Here is a 22,070-nt window from a genome sequence, read left to right as displayed (position 1 = left end):
AAGGAATGGGAGGCCTCTACGTGGTAGGAATTGGGATCCGCGCTTAGCGCCAGTGACTTTAAATCATTCTGGTCCATAGTTGCAACAAGACTTAGTGGGCATACCCCTGCACTTGCTCCGAATATTGCCCCTTCATTTTGGGAAAGCCATTTTTGTGATCTCTATGGCATGCCTGATGAAAAGCCTGTTACTGTCCTCGAACCACAGCAGTTCAAGTTCAAGTTCTGAAATTTGTATATCGCACTACTCACCCATAGGGTCTCAAGGCGCTTGAGGGAGGGGGGGGTGCTTTATTTGTCGAATATCCAAGTTTTTAGTTGATTTCTGAAGGCGAGGTGGTTCTGTGTAAGGCGGAGGTGGGTGGGGAGAGAATTCCAGGTTTTGGCCGCTAGGTAGGAGAAGGATCTTCCCCCCCATGGTGGATTTATTGATGCGCGGAATAGCGGCGAGGGCTTGATTGAACAATCGTAGTTGGGGGGAGGGGGAGTAGAAGGACAGTCGCGTGTTGAGGCAATCGGGTCCTTGGTCGTAGAGGGCTTTGTGTGCGTGGGTGAGGAGGCGGAACGTTATTCTCTTGTTGACGGGGAGCCAATGGAGGTCTTTGAGGTGGTCAGAAATGTGAGCTTGCTGAGGAATGTCCAATATGAGTCTGGCTGAGGCGTTTTGGATTTGTTAGAGTTTTTTCTGTAGTTTGGCTGTGGTTCCGGCGAAAAGGGTGTCTCCGTAATCCAGTCGGCTGGTGACCAGTGTGTGGGTGACTGTCTTTCTTGTTTCGGTGGGGATCCAACGGAAGATTTTTTTGAGCATGCGGAGGATGTTGAAGCAAGATGATGAGACTGCGTTGGCTTGTCTGGTCATCGAGAGGGAGGAGTCCAGGATGAAGCCAAGGTTACGTGCGTGGTCCGTAGGTCTGGGTGCGGTTCCCAGGGCTGGTGGCCACCAAGAGTCGTCCCAGGCGGAGGGGGATGATCCTAAGATGAAGACTTCCATTTTGTCAGAGTTCAGTTTTAGGCGGCTGTTCTTCATCCATTCGGCTACGTCTTTCATCCCTTCGTGTAGGTTGGTTTTGGCGGTGTTTGGGTCTTTGGTGAGGGATAGGATCAGCTGAGTGTCGTCTGCGTAGGAGATGATGTTGAGGTTGTGTTGGCGTGCTATAGATGCGAGGGGACTCATGTTTACGTTGAAGAGGGTGGGACTGAGTGATGATCCTTGTGGTACGCCGCAGATGACTTTGGTGGCCTCTCAACTAAACGGGGGGAGGCGGACTCTCTGGGTTCTTCCGGCGAGGAACGAGATGATCCAATCCAAAGCTTTCCCTTATATTCCGATGTTGCTGAGGCGTTGTATGAGGGTGCTATGACAGACTGTCGAAGGCTGCTGAGAGGTCGAGTAGGTTGAGGGCAACTGTTTCTCCGTTGTCCAGTAGTGTTCGAATGTCGTCTGTTGCTGCGATGAGGGCGGTTTCGGTGCTGTGTTTGGCTCGGAAGCTGGACTGTGAAGGGTCGAGGGATTTGTTGGATTCGAGGAAGGCGGCGAGTAAGCAGCCTGTAAGTATTAGTGGGGCTGAGCGGGGACGGTTATCTACAGTTCCCTTATGCCCCGCCCCAGTTGAATTCTTCACCCTGGCTGAGGTAGAGACAGCTATAGGCAAATTGATTTTTAACAAAGCTCCAGGTTTGGACAAATTGCCAGGGGATTTGTTTAGGACACCACCAAAAATCTGGGCCCCCTATTTGGTTGTTCTGTTTAATGGTATTCTACAGGGAGATGACTTGCCACCTACCTGGTTAGGGGCTGAAATCGTGCCTATCTTAAAAAAGGGTTGTCCATTAACCCCTTCTAATTATAGGCCGATCAGCCTAATTGATACATCTCAAAAGTTGATGGGGAGGGTCATCCTTGATTGGATTTTAGAGTGGATTGAGGATAATGGGATACTGTCCATACTCCAGGCCGGTTTTAGGTCTGGCACCTCCACTCTAGACCAAATATTTCGCCTGCAGGTCCTATCCTGGAAGACAGCATGGTGGAGGGTGGCAGCCTCTAACTTGTGTTTGTGGACCTGTGGGCAGCTTTTGATCTAGTTCCACGGAAACAATTGTGGAGAGTACTAGCAGACTTGGGCCTCCCGCCCTATTTGTTAGCCATTCTTTTTAGGCTTCATGACAACAACTTTGCCCAGGTGAGGTGTGGCACACACGGCGAACTCACAGATCAATTTCCTGTTCAAAAAGGAGTTCGCCAAGGGTGTGTATTGGCGCCAACGCTATTCAGCCTCTACATAAATGGCCGTGTGGAACACCTGAATGGTGTGGAAAATAATGATGCCCCTAAATTAGCCACAGGTAGAGTGCCCGCTCTGATGTTCGCAGACAACACCTTGTTGTTGCCTAGAACATCATCGGGCATTCAGAGAATACTTGATGGTTTTGTGGAGTTCTGCGACCTTCGGGGGCTGGAAATCAATTTAGGTAAAACGAAATTTATGATTTTTAACCCTTCGAAGCGCGTACGCCCAAATCCTGTTTTACATGGTACTCCCCTCGAAAGGGTTACAACATTTGTTTATTTTGGTGTCACGATAACTGAGAATTTTGGTTGGAATATGCAGATCGCCAAATCCACACTCAAGTTATCCCAGCTAGCGGGGGGCATCAGCAAGGTTTCCAGGGTATCTACTTTCAGGCCGGCGTCCCCAGCCCTAGAGATATATTGCCAGCAGGCTAGACCGGCAGCGACCTATGGGGTTGAACTTTGGGGGCACAAGCAGATAACGAATCTTAAAGGGGTGGAGCAGTCGATCGTTAAAAATTTAGTTGGGTTACCACCTAGCACGCCATTGATCCCTCTTAGATTCCACCTTGGCATGCTGCCAATAGAGAAGATCACCAGTGCTAGACCAATTATGTACTGGAAGAGGTTGTGGTCAGTCCCTGAACTGGATGCGTACAGAGCGGAATTTTCTGAGATTTTGCCTCTTCTTAAAAACAAAAAGATCCCTTGGCTTCAGCATATTAGTGCTGTTAGTATCCGTTTAGGTTTTCCTGAACTATGGGAAACTCCTGAGATTTTCTGCCTCGGGATATCCAAGAATGAAGTTTTCTCAGATACGTACGTCAAACTATCAAATATTAATGAGCTCTGCATCACTGGGTAAGCTGACATCTGAATTCCTCCAATTTAAACCAGAACCTAAAGTCGATGAATTTATGGACTTAATCGAACCCCCAGTTGCCCGAAAGCTGTATCTTCAGTTAAGGCATGGCACTCTTCCAGTTAGGTCTTTTACATCTAAATGGTCAAATCCTAACAATGAAGTTTGCCCAGCTTGCAGCTATAAAACTGAGAATGTAACCCATGTACTGTTTTTCTGCCCTGCCTATTCTGCAATTAGAAAACGCTGGCTAACACCCATTTGCAAGAACCTGGGACTTTTGCACTTTACACAGGCCTGTAGGATACTGACATATGATACACATCCACCCATTGTGTTTGCAGTCTCTCGTTATTTATTTAATATGTGGCGCAGGAGATATACCTTTTTAACTTGATTGTTGTATACACAATTTTGCTTAATGTCTTGTATCATGATAACTCTTAGTTCAATCCTCTTTTTAACATTTTACGATTATTTATTGTTTTACTGTCTGTGCTGATGTATTTTATATGCACTTTTTATGGTCTTTCGACCGAAATAAAAGTTATCAACCACAACAAATAATTTTTATGTGTGAAAGTAAGTGATGATAGGAGTGCCTTCAAAATTCTTTGTAAATGTGTGAAACGTTTACAGCTAAGGTGGCAAGTGTTACGTTTATGCCGTCCTCTCCTCACAAATTATCTTTAAATGGCTTAGAATAGTTTAGGTTAAAGTTTTATAGACTTTAAAAATCCTCTTTTTTAAAGGCACCATTGCTTAGAGATGGAATCAACTTTCTGACGTGCATTGGTTGAGGTTTTTCAGTGGCTTGTAGTGTAATTCGACGCCACCTTCCTCAGGACCTGCCAGATATCAGACCAAGGTCGCTCAACCCGGGGGGAACCTACAAGGGTACATGTATAGTGAGAGTACAGCCCACATACATTTATTTTGACAAAGTTATATTGATTGGACCTCACACTAAATATACAGTGTACATGTATTTTAATTTCATTCTGATAGAACACATGTTGAGATACCACAATCTATACCAATAATAATGTGCCAATCACCATCACCAAGAGACCGTGTGCTCATCTAGCCCCTAATTACTAAGGGCTAAAAATGAGTACACAAAGTATTCCATTAACTCTATCACCACCACCAATTTATCATATAAACACAAGGACATAGTACAGACAACCAAAGATACCACACTAACAAATATTAATTAAAACCACCTATCTGAACATCAAGTGCTATAAACTAGAACAGAAATGTTCTGTTTGGAAACTTACTAATGATTCTTCTCCACTGAAACGTAATTGTTATACTCCGATGTGCCAAAAGTTTTTTTTAATTCCTGTATTCTGTCAAAAATAAACAGAAAACGGTTCAGGAAATGGCCTGTCTCTAAGTGTCCTGCTGCACTTTTGAATTCGTGCTGAATTAAAATAAAGTAATATAGGTCCAGAGGGAGTCTCATTTCTTGTTTTGACATATTTGAACTGTGAACATCTAAACAATCTATGTAAAAAGTCATTTCCACTTATTCCAGGACTTGGGTAATTTCCTGTTCTAACTGCAGGATTAACATTTTTTGGTGACATAAGAGGCACCTGCTCGATGGTAAAATCCTCCTGCTACGTTCATGGGGACACTCTGGAATATGGATTTGTATTATAGGTGTTTGAGTAAAGAGTCTTATTAGGAAAGGGGCGTCACATGGAAGCATTGTGAAGCACAGAGTACTGAGGAGAGGCAGTGAGGTAATAGTGCTCCACAGCATGTACGAAGGGCAGTGGCACTGCACATGAGTGGCAGAAAGGGGCAGTGGTTATTCTTATGGGGTTACGGAGAGAAGCAGTGGGATTTCATAGGTTTCTGAGAGGGGCAGAAGGGCAGTGGTGCTGCATAGGAGTGGCAGAAATGAGCAGTGGTAATTCATATGGGGTTCCGGAGAGAAGCAGTGGGATTTCATAGGTTTCTGAGAGGGGCAGAAGGGCAGTGGTGCTGCATAGGACTGGTAAAGAAAGGAAGTGGTATTTCATAGGAGGTTCCAGTGTGGGGCAGGTGCTATATCACAGGAGGTCCAAAAGAGGGGCAGTGGTCTTTCATAGGAGGTTCCAGAGCGGGGCAGTGGTATTTCATGAGAGGTTCCAGAGCGGGGCAGTGGTATTTCATGAGAGGTTCCAGAGCGGGCAGTGGTATTTCATGGAAGGCTCCGGAGAGGGGCAGTGGTATTTCATAGGAGGTCCAGAAGAGGGGCAGTGGTATTTCATGAGAGTTTCCGGAGCGGGCAGTGGTATTTCATGAGAGGTTCCAGAGCGGGGCAGTGGTATTTCATGAGAGGTTCCAGAGCGGGGAAGTGGTATTTCATGAGAGGTTCCAGAGCGGGGCAGTGGTATTTCATAGGAGGTTCCAGTGTGGGGCAGGTGCTATATCACAGGAGGTCCAGAAGAGGGGCCGTGGTCTTTCATAGGAGGTTCCAGAGCAGGGCACTGGTATTTCATAGGAGGTCCGGAGCTGGGCAGTGGTATTTCATATGAGGTTCCGGAGAGGGGCAGTGGTATTTCATAGGAGGTTTCGGAGCGGGCAGTGGTATTTCTTGGGAGGTTCCGGAGAGGGCAGTGGTATTTCATGGGAGGTTCCGGAGGGGGCAGTGGTATTTCATGGGAGGTTCCAGAGCGGAGAAGTGGTATTTCATGGGAGGTTCCGGAGCGGAGCAGTGGTATTTCATGGGAGGTTCATGAGCGGAGCAGTGGTATTTCATGGGAGGTTCATGAGCGGGGCAGTGGTATTTCATGAGAGGTTCCAGAGCGGGGAAGTGGTATTTCATGAGAGGTTCCGGAGCGAGGCAGTGGTATTTCATGGGAGGATCTAAAAAGAGGCAGTAGTATTTATTGGGAGGGTTGAATTAGATTCAGTGGAAGGTTCCAGTGGCAGGCAGTCGTATTTCAAGAAGGAAGGTCATCGAAAGACAAAAAAAATTGAAAGTCCAAGCAGTGAAATATGTCCATATAAAGAAAGTGCTACTGCCTGAAAAATAATGCAGCTTTTAGAGACTTGTTTTCTGTAAAAAGTATGATCTGTGTTTATACATGTATGTTCACAGGGCCATTAAAGGGGCACTGATTAGGACATCCTACTGGGCAGGACACCACAGTCAAAAGGGTACTCGCTAAATGCCACCTGATCACCCAGCTCTCATGCCAACCACAGGGATGTCCTCTACAATTTCTCTAGTGATGAGTTTGAGAAGTCACATAACCTTTCTTATTTTCTCACAGAAAGAAATTTCTACTAAAGATGTGGAGGATTCCGTTCGCAAAATATTTGAAGCGAAGGCTGGACAGGTGAGTTGGTTGCTAGTTCTTACACCTCGACTGAAGCTTGAGGGAGAGGGCACTTTGTTTTTCTTGTTGGCATACTCATATTCTCGATGTGGGTGCTCGGTTGCTTTTCAGTAGAGGCACAGTACAAAAGTTAGGAGAAAGAGATTTCACTGCAAACAATAACTTCTGAAACAGTCCACAATGAAACCTTAACACTCACGGGAAAGACTTTTCTCCTGTTATATTTTTACAGGACTCTGCCATCAGCCATCTGAAAAGTGAACACTTCCAGCTATTCCTCGTAGGGAAACTAGAAAGTATCTTATGATGCATGTCTGCTGTATCTATGTGATGACCAGCCTCTCAAATGTGTAGTCAAAGGCCAGGAGATGATGTCCTACCTCTGCAGACTGCGTCACAAAGTACCCGTGGCGTAGTCTGTCCTGATAGGGACATCTCCTAGACTGAGACGCAGCGTGAGAATGTTGGATGTTGTTTCTAGTGCTTTCATGGTTATCGGGTATAATGACTCACTGCAGCCACTAATGGCCAGTGGTTATATTGTCATAGTGCCCTACCCTTCCTGCTGTCAGGATACTTCCCTTTTACATCACGTCACCTGACATTGCATTGTTAGATGCTACTTGTAACACATAGCTTAAATATAAACATTACTTAGACAAGCACATGCAATGTAATAGGTCTCACATTTGGGACAGTTAGAGCTATTGGCATTGTTAACAAGAATGTTTGTAAACCACGTGTTTTGCTTTGGAGTGTAGTGGGTGTATGTGGTGTGGAGTGGAATAGTAATGTTAATTGCTGCATAATGGTGTGCACAGATTTATTATCACTATTTTAGAAATGCCACTGTTAGAAGTGGGCATTTCTGTGTGCTATGTCTTTGTGCTTGCCTGATGTGTATTGCATGTCTGGCTCTGGAGTGACAGGGGCTGTTGAGGTATGTGTCTCCAGAGGGGCTGGGTGAGTCAGCGCTAGGCTGAATGGGAAGATCTGCATTTGGAGTAGTGGGAGGAGTAGTCCCTGACCCTGAATGGATCTGTGCCTGCCTTGTATAGTGCTGGTTCCGCCACCCTGTGGTGTGTCTGGGGCCAGGACCTACTCTGACAATGAGGATGTTCGTGCCCTGTAAACAAAGGTTGGAGTGCCCACAGAACTAGTGTGGACCAGGTCTAGGAGTGTGCCAGGGGAAGCGAACAAAGACAAGCATGGTATAAATATTGGGGCTGTGACCCTATGTCTGAGTGCTTTGGGGCTTACTTAAAGCAGTGTGCCTGCTTGGACTGTTGGGCACCAGGAGGAACTGCCATGAGGGATTGCCCCTCTGCTGGAGGGCCCTGTGAGCTGGCCTGTCTGGGCCCTGCTCTGCCCCTCAGACCTTAGGGGGTGATCTGCAGCAAGCGCGTGGTGAGCGCTTTGTCTTCCTTGCCCTTTGAGTCCTAGAAGTGGGCTCTTGCTTGCTGGTGCAGGGCTAGCGCTTCTGATTGTGTTTTGTTGGAGCCCCAGGTGTGGGCTCGCACCGCCAAGGCGCGAGGAATGTGACAGGAGTTCAAGTGAAAAAAAGCTCTGAGTTGCGCAGTCCGCCCCATCACTGAATTCCCCTGAGAAGGAATCCCGACGTGGGGGATCCCTCCGTCAAGCAAACGCATCCCAGAAGTCAGGCGGACTTCCTGGATGTGGGTGGAGCCTTGCCGGAGACAGCGGGAAGAAGCAGCACAAGACAGGAAGTAATGCGCCTTGTGCCTGAGTGTGGGCGGGGCTCCCGTGTGCTGAGGCCAGCCAACCGCGCCGGCAAGAGGGAGACGGAGCCTCGCCGGTTGCCCCGATGCTGAAGAACGGATCGGAGCCTTGCGGGCTCCAGGCAGTGAAATCCCCTCGTTTGGGCCGGCGAAAGGAGGACAGCCCCAGTGAGTTGGGCTGAAATTGAGCATTGTTGGTGTCTTTGAGTGGCACCGGAAGAGCTCCGGTGAAGGGGGCTCTCAAGGCACTGTTGGTGCCAGTGCTGATTTTCACAGCTGCACCACGTGGTTACTGGCAGCAGCAACAACGGGGGTATCTATTTTGCATCCCCCAGGGGAGTATGGGCCGGTGTAGGCCTCGTGAGGAAAGGAGTCCCGGGAAGGAGGGGCTCCCAAGGCACTGTGGGTGCCTAGTATTTTGTACACAGCTGTACCGCCAGTTCGCGGCAGCTGCAGTGTTGGAGGCATTTTGGGTCTCAAGAGAGACCAGGGTGGGTTACACTCTTGCACCCCTATTCCGCAGTGGCAGCTTGGAGCCCTGACTATTTGGACATAGGGCATGGAGGGAAGTCCCAGGTGGGCTGCAGAGGAAGGCCAGTTGGCCTGTGAGCACCTGAGGTGAACTGGGGTGGCAGAGTGGGCTAAAGAACGGTGATGGATTAAACCCAGATCTTTTGACTGGGTGTGAGTGTTTGATTGATTCAGATGCTCCGTCCATCACCACCCCCTTTTGTACCAACTGAGGTGCTGGTAGGGCGCAAGGCCCTAATGTGATGCATAATGTGTTCATGCCCAGCAATTATGCTTAATGTGTTCATGCCTGATGTGATGATGCATAATATGTTTATGCTAGCTGTACCTTTGCCAGTGATTACTGGTTGTTTCCTCCAAATGTGAGATATGATCGTTATGCCTAAAATGTTCTGCATATACTAAGTGCTGTGTTGCCAGTAGTTACTGGTTGTTTTCTTTTCACTACTAAATGAGATCTAATGGTTCTGACAGTGGCCCGATTAGCCCTGTCATGTATATAATCCCCCTGTAAAATAATTGCCTAGTGCCAGTTGGCACAGGGTATATTTGTGATTATGATTCTAATGTGTTTTAAGAATATTACAAAGGCTATTTATACATAACCTTGTGTGGAGTTTCTTTTGTGGTGTGCCTAGTGTGTCGCTGCTGTGTGAGAATGTTGCGCAAATGCTTTACACATTGCCTCTGGGATAAGCCTGACTGCTCGTGCCCAGCTACCAAGGGGGTGAGCAGGGGTTATCTACGGTGTGTAACTCCCTTGCCTTGACTAGAGTGGGGGTTTCTGCCTGGCTTAGGCGCTTGCCCTAGCCAACCAGAAGTCCCATTTCTAACACCTTCTATATCACACAGCACCAAAACATGCCCCAGAAACGAGGCGACCGAGAGGAGTCTCTACATTGAAGATGGTAGCTGGTGAAGAGTAGATGCAGGCTTTACATGAAAAGTGACTACAGAAGGCAGGCGCTGAAGAGGCGGAGCACACACAAGTACAAATCTGGGATAAATGAAAAATAAATCAAAAAACCATGTTAAAGTTGAGACCTCTCATTGCCTAGTGTGAACACCAGCTCTCTGAAGCCAACCTCTTCTTCAACCAGGCATTAGGTGCTCGTGCGCAAAATAATATGAACCAACTGATAGAGAAAGCAGAATATAAATATTACAAGACTAGAAAATTACTGTTTGTTAACTGCACAAACAACAATAGCAGAAACAAGAAAATGGACGATACATTCACCATTCACCCCAGTACAAGGATCTGGGCCTAAATCCATCGTTTTTTTGCACTCCACACCACCCTGCGTTAGACATTGTTCTACATTCTGTCCATCAACTGTGTTTTTTGTAATTTTCACCCCGAGTGTGCTGGATATACTCAGACCTGAGTCCCAGGCTCTCCACACCACTGGAGTCAAGCAATCCAGGCTGAATGAAGGCTGATAGCCAGAAACCGGTCCTTGGATGCTTGATTCCGGTCTGGGAAAGACATGGCTTAGTAGTTCGGACTGGACTGTTCCCATGGGGCACAGGGTCAGAGCTGATTTGCATATAGCCAGTGTCTAACCCAGGGTGGTGTGGAGTGCAAAAAATCGATGGATTTAGGCCCAGATCCTTGTACTGGGGTGAATGTATGACATTGTTCTACATTCTGTCCATCAACTGTGTTTTTTGCAATTTTCACCCCGAGTGTGCTGGCTATACTCAGACATGAGTCCCAGGCTCTCCACACTACTGGAGTCAAGCTATCCAGGCTGAATGAAGGCTGATAGCCAGAAACCGGTCCTTGGATGCTTGATTCCGGTCTGGGAAAGACATGGCTTAGTAGTTCGGACTGGACTGTTCCCATGGGGCACAGGGTCAGAGCTGATTTGCATATAGCCAGTGTCTAACCCAGGGTGGTGTGGAGTGCAAAAAAACAATGGATTTAGGCCCAGATCCTTGTACTGGCGTGAATGTATGACATTGTTCTCCATTCTGTCCATCAACTGTGTTTTTTGCTATAGCTTAAGGTGTGAGCAGATCATATAGCCAGCACAAACTATGATGAGACTGCGATGAATAGGGATTGAATTGACATGTACGTAAGTCTGGTAAGTATTGCACTTAAAAAAGAAACACACCTTTCAGCTAAATGAAAACTTTTAAACCTATTTACCGACACGACTGAGATGTTAAGCTTCAAAAAGAAAGTGTTTTCCAAAATGCCCCGAAATGTAGTTGGCATTTAAAAAACGTACAGACGTATAGCACTATGATTGTTTCGTGAACTGAACACACGGCGAGATGTTTGACTGAGATTCAAAACATGCTATTCAGACAGAAGAGAGGCATGGGTTGGTCGTCTTTATCGTTATCAAAAGGAAAACGTCCTGTTTATTCAAAGTTTTGTGAAGGCCTGGTGCATTCTCAAACAATAAGATATTTCTTATAGGCAGGTTCTTATGCCACAGAGGTGTGACAAGCTGATACAGTACATATTAATGGGGTTTTAAAAGAAAAAAGCAACTGGGATTGGGGGTGACACCCCAGTGCAGACACCTCTTTGTAGTCTGCAGCCAGGGCAGGTGACGGGGGCTTTTAAGCACTGTGAAAAGGATCAGACGGGAGCACGAAAGGACAGAAGCCAAGATCCACCTGGTGAGTGATGACTCGTTGCTGTTCTGCATTCGGATTGGTGGGTTCGCACAGCTCATCAGAGCAGTTTTATTTAACGCGAAACCGACCCGAGGGAGCGCTTTACACAAGCACCAGTTACATAACACAGGGACGCATTCATATTGTGAACAAGGGAAGGTGAGGCGATTTGCCTGGAATCACAGGGTGCTGTGCCGACGCCGGGACTCGAGTCTGATTGCCTAGTCCCAAATAGCAACTCTGTAATGACCCATCCTTTCCCAGCCAATAACATCGAGGGCTTCTAGGCACTGAGTCTGAACACAGGCAGCGTTTACCACAGCAAGAGAAAACAAACCCGAGGGAGCGCTTTACACAAGCACCAGTTACATAACCCAGGGACGCATTCACATTGTGAACAATGGAAGGTGAAGCAATTTGCCTGGAATCACAGGGTGGTGAGCCGACGCCGGGACTCGAGTCTGATTGCCTAGTTCCAAAGTAAGCATCTCTGTAATGACCCATCCTCTCCCAGCCAATAACATCGAGGGCTTCTAGGCACCGAGTCTGAGCACAGGCAGCGCTCACCACAGCAAGAAAAAAACAAACAAGAGGGAGCGCTTTACACGAGCACCAGTTACATAACACAGGGACGCATTTATATTGTGAACAAGGGAAGGTGAAGCGATTTGCCTGGAATCACAGGGTGCTGTGCCGACGCCGGGACTCGAGTCTGATTGCCTAGTCCCAAATAGCAACTCTGTAATGACCCATCCTTTTCCAGCCAATAACATCGAGGGCTTCTAGGCACTGAGTCTGAACACAGGCAGCGTTTACCACAGCAAGAGAAAACAAACCCGAGGGAGCGCTTTACACGAGCACCAGTTACATAACCCAGGGACGCATTCACATTGTGAACAATGGAAGGTGAAGCAATTTGCCTGGAATCACAGGGTGGTGAGCCGACGCCGGGACTCGAGTCTGATTGCCTAGTTCCAAAGTAAGCATCTCTGTAATGACCCATCCTCTCCCAGCCAATAACATTGAGTGGTTCTAGGAACTGAGTCAGAGAACAGGCGCTCACTGCAGCAAGAGAAAACAAGTTTCAGCTAAATGAAACCAGCTGAGGAATGAAAGCACGCTGACTCTCCTGATGTCCATGCCGATGCCCGGCCTATGTCGGAAGAATGGGTCAAATTACATTAAAAACAACCTCTCTGCATTGCCAAAGGCCGCCATTGGTTTTATTGGGTTATCGCGCTTTAAAAATAAACAAGCGGCTGCCTTTGCCAAAGCCGAATGAGAACAAAAAAGTGTGTAGCGCCTAATTAGGAGACAGAGGCCCACATGCATCATTCACTTTTGGAGTCGCAAACAGTGCGATTCCTTAAAATCGGCCGTTTGCGATTCCAAAAATGCTTTTTGGAATGCATGAAGCATTTTTTGAAATCGCAACATTTTTGCGATTTCCAAAAATGCGATTGATTTTAATTAATCGCAAATTTGCGATTCCTAAAAGCAATGTATGATTAATTTTGAAATTGCGAATTCGCAATTAGAGGGACAAATTTACCGAGTAGTTGAACTACTCGGTAAATTTGCAAAAAGTGTAATTAACACTTTTAACGCATTTTAAAAGCATTCATGTTACGGACACACATGTCCTTAGGACATGTGTGTGTGCAACATGATGCGAAAAATACATTTCAGGGGTGCAGGGGGGGGGGGTCCTTTGGACCCCCCCCTGCACGCATGAAATTTTCTAAGTGCCACTCGCAATTTGCATTGACTCCTATGGGCCTTGTGGCCCATAGGAATCAATAGGAATTGCGAAAATTAACTTAAGAAATCGGTATTTCTTTGGGATTCGGTAAAAATTGCGATTTTTACCGAATCACAAGGAAATACCGAAAAAAATGATGCATAGCATTTTGCACTTCCTAATTTGCGATTCCTTATTTTTCGCAAATTAGGAAGTGCAAAATGTCACAATGATGCATGTGGGCCACTGTCTCCCGCCGCCAGTAAAAGATGCAATCCCCGTGACAGGGGCCAAAAGCGGACAGGGTGGTAACCAGGAGGGACTAAAAACCCTCCTGGACAATCATAACACCCGGTTTTGCATAATTGGTGACGCAAATGACACACACCAATGCAAAACACAGGCGGAGCAGAAAGCGAGCTTCTGGAATCGTATCGATTCCAAGAAGCCGTCGCAAGGCGAGAGCAGAGCATGGGCACTGCTAACGCCAGGTGGGACTTAAAAGCACACCATGGGCCAGATGTTTAACATGTTTAACGTTTTTTAACCTAAATCTACCTAAACTTTTTGATGTAGCTGGTCTGTTACATAGAAATATGTGTCAAGCGCTCGATGCTCAAGCAGAACTATGTAGGGGTTCTTCTTAAGGCGCATTTTCTTCAGGTTAGTCATTTCCTTACCTACGGATCTTGAAAGCAAAACGCTTGGTTTCCAAGTACTGCTTCAGGTCTCATTGAGCCCCATAATCTGCGCATCCACTGGGCTGCCAATCATAAAGGCAAACAGAAGATAAGAAAGAAAGAGCCCTTCTACATACCCCAACAACGCAGCCATCTTGAAATTGCCTCGTTTTCTAATGTTTTTCGAAACGTTTTACATAATAACCTGACATTTTTTGGAACACACAAAAAACGTCTGCAAAATATAGAATATAATGATAGATTTACATTTTTAACTCAAATATGAATTCTTTTCCGACATAAAGTCTAAAAAAGCACACTTCATATACTAAATTTTGAAAAGGATATAGATAATAAAAAGTGTTTATAGTATTGACATAGGAAGGACTTATCTTTTCGGAGATGGTACCATCGCACCTTAAATTGATAATCAGTATAGGCAACACTTAATCTAATGCTCTAGTCTCTTTCAATATCATGTGTTCGATTGACAAAGCTGCAGGTCATATGGCAAACTTGTGTATTTTTTTGTGTTTATATTGGCATCAACGTGCCTCTGTGTCTGGGAAATGTTGCTGAGGGATCCAAGAACTCATATTACAGAGTGAGGAATGCAGCATCCCGCTCACAAACAATTCACAAGCTCATTATGTGCTCCAGGATTCCACCTGAACGGAAATGCATTGTTAGCCAATAGGCCACATTAAAAGCATATAATAATTGAATGCTGGCACTGTGCCTTTGAGACCTCCAGGACCTCCTGTATCCCCTCATTCCCCAAAGGTGACAGTTAGGTCAGTACTTTAGGTTGAGGACCGTAGGCTGCTCTTGCGCAGTCTCGTTCAGAGAATTAATGTTCTCTAGAGTGGGGCTTGAACCCGCCCCTCTTCTCCATTGGCTGGCTTCCTAAACGGAGGCCAGCCATTGGAGGAGAGGGGCATCACTCTGTTCAAGCCCCGTCTTTTTCAGATTTGGGGGCGTGTTTTTTCGCTTCTTTCTTGTTTTCGTTCTCTCCTCTTCCCATTGGCTGGAATTTTACCTTCCAGCCAATAGGAAGAGGAGAGCACGAAAACCACGCCCCAGAGTCTGAAAAAGACGATGCTTTCTCCGAGGCATTTCTGCCTCGCCTCGGAGAAATGTGGTGGTGTTCGGCTGTCCTCCTGACGGCTTGCAGCATCCTCCCACCTCCCTCGCCGCATCTCGCACTTCCTGGGCGCTGCGGAGCTTCCCCCGGGCGCCTTAGTGATACACAGGCCTTAGTGGTAGTTTGTGCAGCGTCTGCCAAGGCCCGTCTCTGCCAGTGCGTATGACTCGCCCCGTGGGACCGGTTCAAAGCTGGGATCAGTAAACACATAGAGGCCTCCTTCCTGCATCCTTTGTTTGTTGGCAAGTGCTCGGCTTCCGCGCTGTCGGTGCGGTTTTGTTTCTCAGGGTGGACCCTTGTGCATGGGGAGGTCACGGGGGTGGTGAGCTCGAACTCGGCTGGCCATGGCTGACGGAAGTCGGTGCCTACCGAGGACAACAGAAAGCAGTTACCCACGACTGGTCTAGCCGTGACTGCCCTCCATCACCCCAGACCCTAGCTGTAACAGTTACATTGCACCTCAGCCAAAAACATTTCAAGGGCTTTGGGTTAGTGCACCTTAATCCTTGCATTTCAAGTATTGTCACCTCTAGCTTTAACCCAGCTAGTACGCAGAGAGCCCCCCCACGCTTTCAGCCCAAGGCCTGTACATGTCTACGACCTGGGAATGTCAGTGAGATTATTGGATGCTCAGAGGCCCTTCATCACAATTTGTCAAGGGTGGTGGTGTGTGTGTGTGGAGGGGGGAGCGACCAGTACTAATATTCTGTGGTACGCCATTGCCCGCACCATCAGCATGACCTACAGCCCGCGCCATAGCCTTCCAGTGAGAGGCCCCCCTTCACACCCTCCATGGCCACCGCCTCCGAGGCGCTATCGTTTTGGAAACGCATCCCTAGGTCGGGCCCTGAGAGTGACCCGCAGCGCCCCATTTGCCGCTTGAGACAGCACCAACACCAGCCTCCCCCACCGCACCCTCCACCTCCTGCGCAGGACCTCCTAGGAATAGCAGGCTTAGTCCGCCATACTCCCATGTTGGATAACATGCACATCACTCACATTGCTCATGGTAGCATCTGCTATAAATCGACTAGAAAAGCTGCGTGCACAGAACTCCCACTTCTCCCCCCCCCCCCCCCCCCCCCCCGATCCCGTCTCGCGGCCAATGCTTGTTGTCAAATGTTCATTCCTGCAGCCTTTGGCTTGCGGGAGTAAGCAGCACGTAGGGTGGAAGCATTCCTTTCTTCGTGGGTCAAATTACATAACGCGCTATGCTTTCGCTTTTGAATGTATCTTTCACCAACCCCTGACTTTCACCTCCGGCCCATTGAATTGAAACGAACATCGCGGGTGAGGTCTGTCTCCCTAATCCTTCTCTGAAGGAGCTCATAATCTCTCAATTACGAGGAAATCGGCTCACAGAAAGGCCCATTATGAAGAATACTGACTGCCCTTAACAAGGTTTATAAGAAGGAGTGATAGCGTGCCTCAGTTTTCCAAACGCAAGTCCTGATCCCAAGTAAAGCACTGACCAGGTAATACAAAAAATAATACAAAAAACACCCAGGGATTTATTAAAATGTTACATTTCTTTCACAATTCCATCCTCGGTTACAGGGCAGCTATCGCCCAAGCTTTGTCTTTTCGGAAGGAGGGTGATTTATTGGTCATGCTGCAAAAGTCTGTTTGAGGGAAGAGAGCATTAATCAGCCCCTCTCCGCTTCTTAGAAAAATATCCCCCTTTCGTCTGAAGTTTTAAAATATGTTTATGAAGGCGACCGCAGCACAGACCCGGCGAGCAATAAAGCAATGTTTACTTTCAAACACTCTGCTCCTCAGTTGGGCTCTGCCGGAGGGGCCATGGGAGGAGGGGGCTGGGTGGAGCCAGGGGCGAGGTCTTCTGTATTCTGGGATATATACTGCAGCTGAAAGCAGCCCCATCGTGTTAGTCCTTTCCAGAGGCGTCAGAAGCAGACCTGCTGGCTGAGACCCCCTTGGTTACTCAGAGAGTCTGTTTCATTTTTGCAATGTTTCTTCCGCCAGCCTGTTAATTTATAAATGCATGAAGACAAGGGGGAAGGTACGATTCTTCCTGTTAGTTTTGTAAGCCATGGGCCAGACATTGGAGGAGGGGGAGGGGTAGAGCCGGCCATAGCATTAGAAACAAGAAGAATCTTACCTTCCCCCTTGTCTTCATGCATTTATAAATTAACAGGCTGGCGGAAGAAATGTTGCAAAAATTGAAACAGACTCTCTGAGTAACCAAGTGTGTCTCAGCCTGCAGGTCTGCTTCTGACTCCTCTGGAAACTTTTAAGGCAGCTCTAATCACTGTGCCTCCTGCAGAGCTCCCAACTTGCACAGTAATTATCTGCCGAGTGCAGGTAAGCATGAGTCACCCATAAAGCATTGTCAGGGAAGCCGTTAAAAAAAAGAAACATTCTTAGTGGAGTGCCAGGACAAAAAGTAACAACCAGCATTTGCAATACAACAAGTCTCGCATTTACACCAGTTTCGGCTATTGGCATTGTAAGTGACAATGCCTTTTAGTTAGGTTTTGTTTTTTTAAACATAAATAAAATGCATTGTTATTTACAATGCCAATAGCTTAAATTTGTTTAAAAACATGCTATCACAGGTGTATTTTGGTTTCCATAATAAGGGCATGTGTTATTTCATGGCCGCAAGTAGAGGCCCTGAAAACCCTGACATGTAACATACCAGGTAGACCTTATGTCTCCCTCAACGATGAGCAGACAGCAAAACGCTCACACTGCCTTGTGAAACCTCTGAAAATTGCAATAATACTCCTTTCCATGCACCCCACAACTGTGACGTTTAAACGCTTTAAAATCCTACAAGTTGTAAAAACAATTACAGACACAATTTAAAAAATAAGCAGAAGGCTGCCTTCAAAAGAATGTGAACCTTTAACACTTCACAGCTAAATAGGGCCTTGTGCTGCAGCCGGGAGGAGGCCGGGCCTGAAAAAAAGCAGAGGCGTCCTGACGTGAATTTGTTTGTGTGTGTGTGTGTGGCTCTGTCTGTGTGTGTGGCTCTGTGTGTGGTTGTTGGGCTCTGTGTGTGTGTGTTGGGCTCTGTGTGTGGCTCTGTGTGGGTAGCTTTTTTTAAGGTGGGTCTGTGTGAGGTTGGCTCTGTGTGTGTGGCTCTGTGTGTGTGGATCTGCCTGTGTGTGTGGCTCTGTCTGTCTGTGTGTGGCTCTGTCTGTCTGTGTGTGTGGCTCTGTCTGTCTGTGTGTGTGGCTCTGTCTGTCGTGTGTGTGGCTCTGTCTCTGTGTGTGTCTCTGTGTGTGTGGGTCTGTGTGTGTGTGTGTCTGCGTGTGTGGCTCTGTGTGTGTGTGTGTGTGTGTGGCTTTGTCTGTGTATGTGTGTGCCTCTGTGTGTGTGGCTCTGTGTGTGTGTGTGTGTGTGTGGCTCTGTGTGTGTATGGCTCTGTGTGGGTAGCATTTTTTTGAGGTGGCTCTATGTGTGGGTGGCTCTGTCTGTGTGAGGGTGGCTCTGTGTGTGTGTAGGGGGCTCTGTGTGTGTGTGTGGGTGGCTGTATGTGAATGACTCTGTGGGTAGCTCTGTGTAGGTGGCTCTGTGTGTGTGTGGGTGGCTCTGTGTGAATGACTCTGTGTGGGTGGCTCTGTATGTGTGTGTGTCGGTGGCTTTGTGTGTGTGGCTCTGTGTGTGTGCAAATGCAATAGGTCTTGCATTGGGGAGTGATTAGGCTATTGGCATTGTAAATGACAATGCCATTTATTTATGTTAAATAATGTCATGAGCAATGCCAATAGCTCTACCTTTAACAATGCCGAGACCATTGCATTGTAAATGCTTGATTTTATGGTGACATGAATAACAGACCACAGACATGTATTAACTGCCGTATTCAAGATTCGTCCAGGGAGGTGGGCGGGTTGCTTATGACTTGGATGAGGATTCCCCTGGGAGAGAACTAGGATTACAGGTAACATATCCTTCTCTTCTTCCAGGGGATCATCCTCAATAGTGATAAGTACTGAACAGAGTACTTACCTGCAGACTAATCAAGAACAAACAAAAGCAGTTGTAAACATCCTCGAAATAGATTTCGTTAAGCAAGGCCTGCCCAACTTGAGTGTCTAAATGTCTAAATCTAGACTGTAATGCCTTGTAAAAGTAGGCACCGATCTCCAAGTAGCAGCTTTGCAGATTTTCGAGATGGGAATATTCCTTAGTAGGACTGCTGTTGCCACCTTGTCCCTTGTAGAGTGGGCTTTGGGTCTGGCAGGTAATTGTTTGTTGGCTAATTGGTAGGTGAACAGGATACAAGAAACTATCCATCTATAAATGGACAGCTTGGAAGAGGTGATGCCTGTCCTCATAGGGCCATAGTTCACAGACAGTCAGATTGTCAGTTGGCATTGATCTTGTCTAAATAAAATGCCAATACTCTCTTAAGATCTAAACAGTGTAACACCATTTCTGCTGGTGTGGAAATCTTTGGAAGGAAGATAGGGAGTGAAATCATCTGGTTAATGTGAAAATCAGGCACCACCTTGGGGAAGAAAACTCGCATGAGTTCTCATCACCACCCTGTTAGCAACGAATACAGTGTAAGGCTCTTTGGCACAGAGGCTGAATCTCACTGACTCTGAGTGACAAAGTAGTAGCCACCAGAAAAGGAGCTTTCCAGGTAAGGTGTTGTAAGGATGCCTTATGTATAGGTTTGAAAGGGGGACCCATGAGTTTAAAAAGAACCACATTCATTTCCCAAGGAGGAGAGGGAGAATGAACAGGTGGGAATGTCTCAGAGAACACCTCCCTAAATCCCTTTAAGAAATGCTTCACTACAGGAATTTGGAAGAATGACCTCTTTTTAGGGTATTTTTGGTATGCAGTAATGGCTGGGAGATGTACCTCAACCCGTTCTGTGCTGCCGTCGGCCATTGGCCGACGGCATCATACCTCCCCAGTGCTGCTGTCAGCCAATGGCCGACGCAGCCCCGTCCGTTTTGCACTTCCGCAAAATCGCGGCCGCCGATAAGGCGTTAATAGATGAGAATTGCAGACAAATTTTTTCTAAGTGGAGAATATTAGATACTATTACATCCTCCTGCCCCAGAATTAGATGGTTCAGAAAAGGGGGTGGTGATGAACAGAGTGTCTGAATTAAGCAGACCACTCTTACCCAGTCCAAAGATCAGGGCTTGATCCATCACCATTATTTATCTCACTGCACCATCCCAGCTCAGAACCTGGCTATATGCAAATCAGTCTGTCCCTGGCCCAGTGCATCATGGGAACAGGGCAGAATTAGATGGAGCTCACATTGAACACACCACATGCAAAATCTCTTCCACTTGAAAGCGTAGGAATGTCTGCTCAATGGCCTTTTGGACTCCATAAAAATGCCCACACACTCCTGCGAAACGCCTTAGTGTCCATACGGCAGGAATTCAGGAGCCATGCTGTTGAACTCAGCAAGGGGAAGTTGTGGTAGACAATCTTCCCTCAAGGCTTGTAGTGGAGATCCAGTCTGCATGGCAGCCTCCTGTGTGGTCTTTCTGATAGGTGGAGCAGTTCCGGCAACCACCAATGGCAAGGCCATTCTGGAGATAGTGAGATCATTCTGGTCCTGACTCAGTAGAGTTTGTTGATGACTGTCGTTATCAGGGGAATGGGAGGAAACGCATACAGAAATGTCCGAGGCAGTTTATCACATTTTATTAAAAGGGAATTCCCCTTTGTTCCTAGTTGGTAGAAGCTGGATATGAAGTTTGGGCATTTTTTGTTACTTTTGTCTGTAAACAGGTCTATCTGCAGATGCCCCCATTCTCAAAAAATTTCTTGCACGACGCTGTCTTGCTAAATCCAGTTCTGCATTTCTGTAAAGTTGAGCAAGTGTGCTTTTGTGTTCAGGACTCCTGGCAGGTGAATCGCAGATTTTCAACTTCCTCGCAATGAGACAGTTCCAGATGCCCTGTGCTTCCATGGATAGATGGCCAGAGAGAGTGCCCTCTTGCTTGTTTAGATAATGCATCATGGTCGTGTTGTAAGTTTGGAATAGGAGAACGCTAGTTTGAAAGGATGGATAAAAGGACTTGAGGGCTATACGGACCTCCAGCAGCTCCAGCAAATTTATATGGTATAGTTGATCTTTGGCTGACGACAGGGCCTGTGCCGGTAGGGCATCCATGTAAACACCCCAGCCCTGGAGAGCATCTGTTATGAGCGTTTGCGTTGGAGTGTCCTGGTGAAAAGGGGAACCAACCAGCATATTTTGTGGGTGAGGGCACCACGGTTGCAAATCTGGACTGATTATTCAACGTTGACCTGGAGACGTAAAGATTGAAGTGTCTTTATGCAGATGAGGTAGTGTTTTTTCATTTGATCTGAGAGGAACTTTCTACCAGCCAGTGATTAAGTATGGGTAAACAAATGTTCTTTTCCTTTAAAAGGCTGCAGCTACAACAGCCATGCATGAGAATGTTGGTGATTTCAGGCCAAAAGGTAGCACCCTGTACTGGTAATACTTGGATGTTACTTTGAACTATAGGAATTTATGATATTTCCTAGCGACTGGGATGTGGAAGTAGGCATTCTGGAGGTTGATGGAAAACATCCACTCCCCCTGATGGAGCTGGGGGTACATCTGGGGGAAAGCAAGCATTCTGTGTTTCTCCTTGCGTATGCATTTGTTTAGCAGATATAAGTCCAGAATGGGCCTGAATTGTCTGTTTTGCCCTTTTTTACTAACAAGGAAATACCAAGAGTATACTCCTACGGCCCTTTGAGAAAATGGGACCTCCTCTATTGCCTCCTTGTGATGTAGAGCGTAGACTTTGGTCTGTTGTAGCATCCACTGATGGCAAGAGGCTTCTTAAGGTGAAACACCCGAGGAGGGTACGTGAAGCAGATTGAAAACTAATTTTTGCTGTTCCCAGTTGTTGCTGGTGATGGTAAGCCATTCATGCAGATGTGTGGTGATACGTCCCCCCCCCCCACCGAAGTGGGTAACAGCGACAGGGGAAGCAACACCTCATTCTTTGCCTGGTGTCTTGAAGGAAGCTGGTAGTTGTCAATTAGCTCCTCGTCTATGCGTTGGTTTGAGGAACTTGTAGTAAGATCTGGCTTGTTGGTGTTGATTTCAGTGAGGGGTTTGTACCTCTGATGGTAGA

The 22,070-nt window shown here is 46.9% G+C and overlaps 1 protein-coding gene across 3 annotated transcripts in view; it reads left to right on the top strand.

Annotated features, from left to right (window-relative positions):
• The window catches only part of LOC147706804 (calpain-1 catalytic subunit-like), an 815,105-nt gene that overhangs the window by 486,810 nt on the left and 306,225 nt on the right, over positions 1–22,070 (top strand). For all 3 annotated transcript variants that reach the window (XM_086925934.1, XM_086925935.1, XM_086925933.1), the window contains one exon: positions 6,430–6,495. In XM_086925934.1, coding sequence (XP_086782060.1) covers positions 6,430–6,495 — 66 coding nt within the window. The remainder of the gene's footprint in view (positions 1–6,429; positions 6,496–22,070) is intronic.

This window comes from Lissotriton vulgaris, chromosome 6 (genome assembly GCF_964263255.1).
Source record: "Lissotriton vulgaris chromosome 6, aLisVul1.2, whole genome shotgun sequence".
In the NCBI taxonomy this organism is placed as follows: domain Eukaryota; kingdom Metazoa; phylum Chordata; class Amphibia; order Caudata; family Salamandridae; genus Lissotriton; species Lissotriton vulgaris.
Note: the sequence above shows the minus strand (reverse complement) of the source record. Positions and strands in the feature narration are given on the sequence as shown.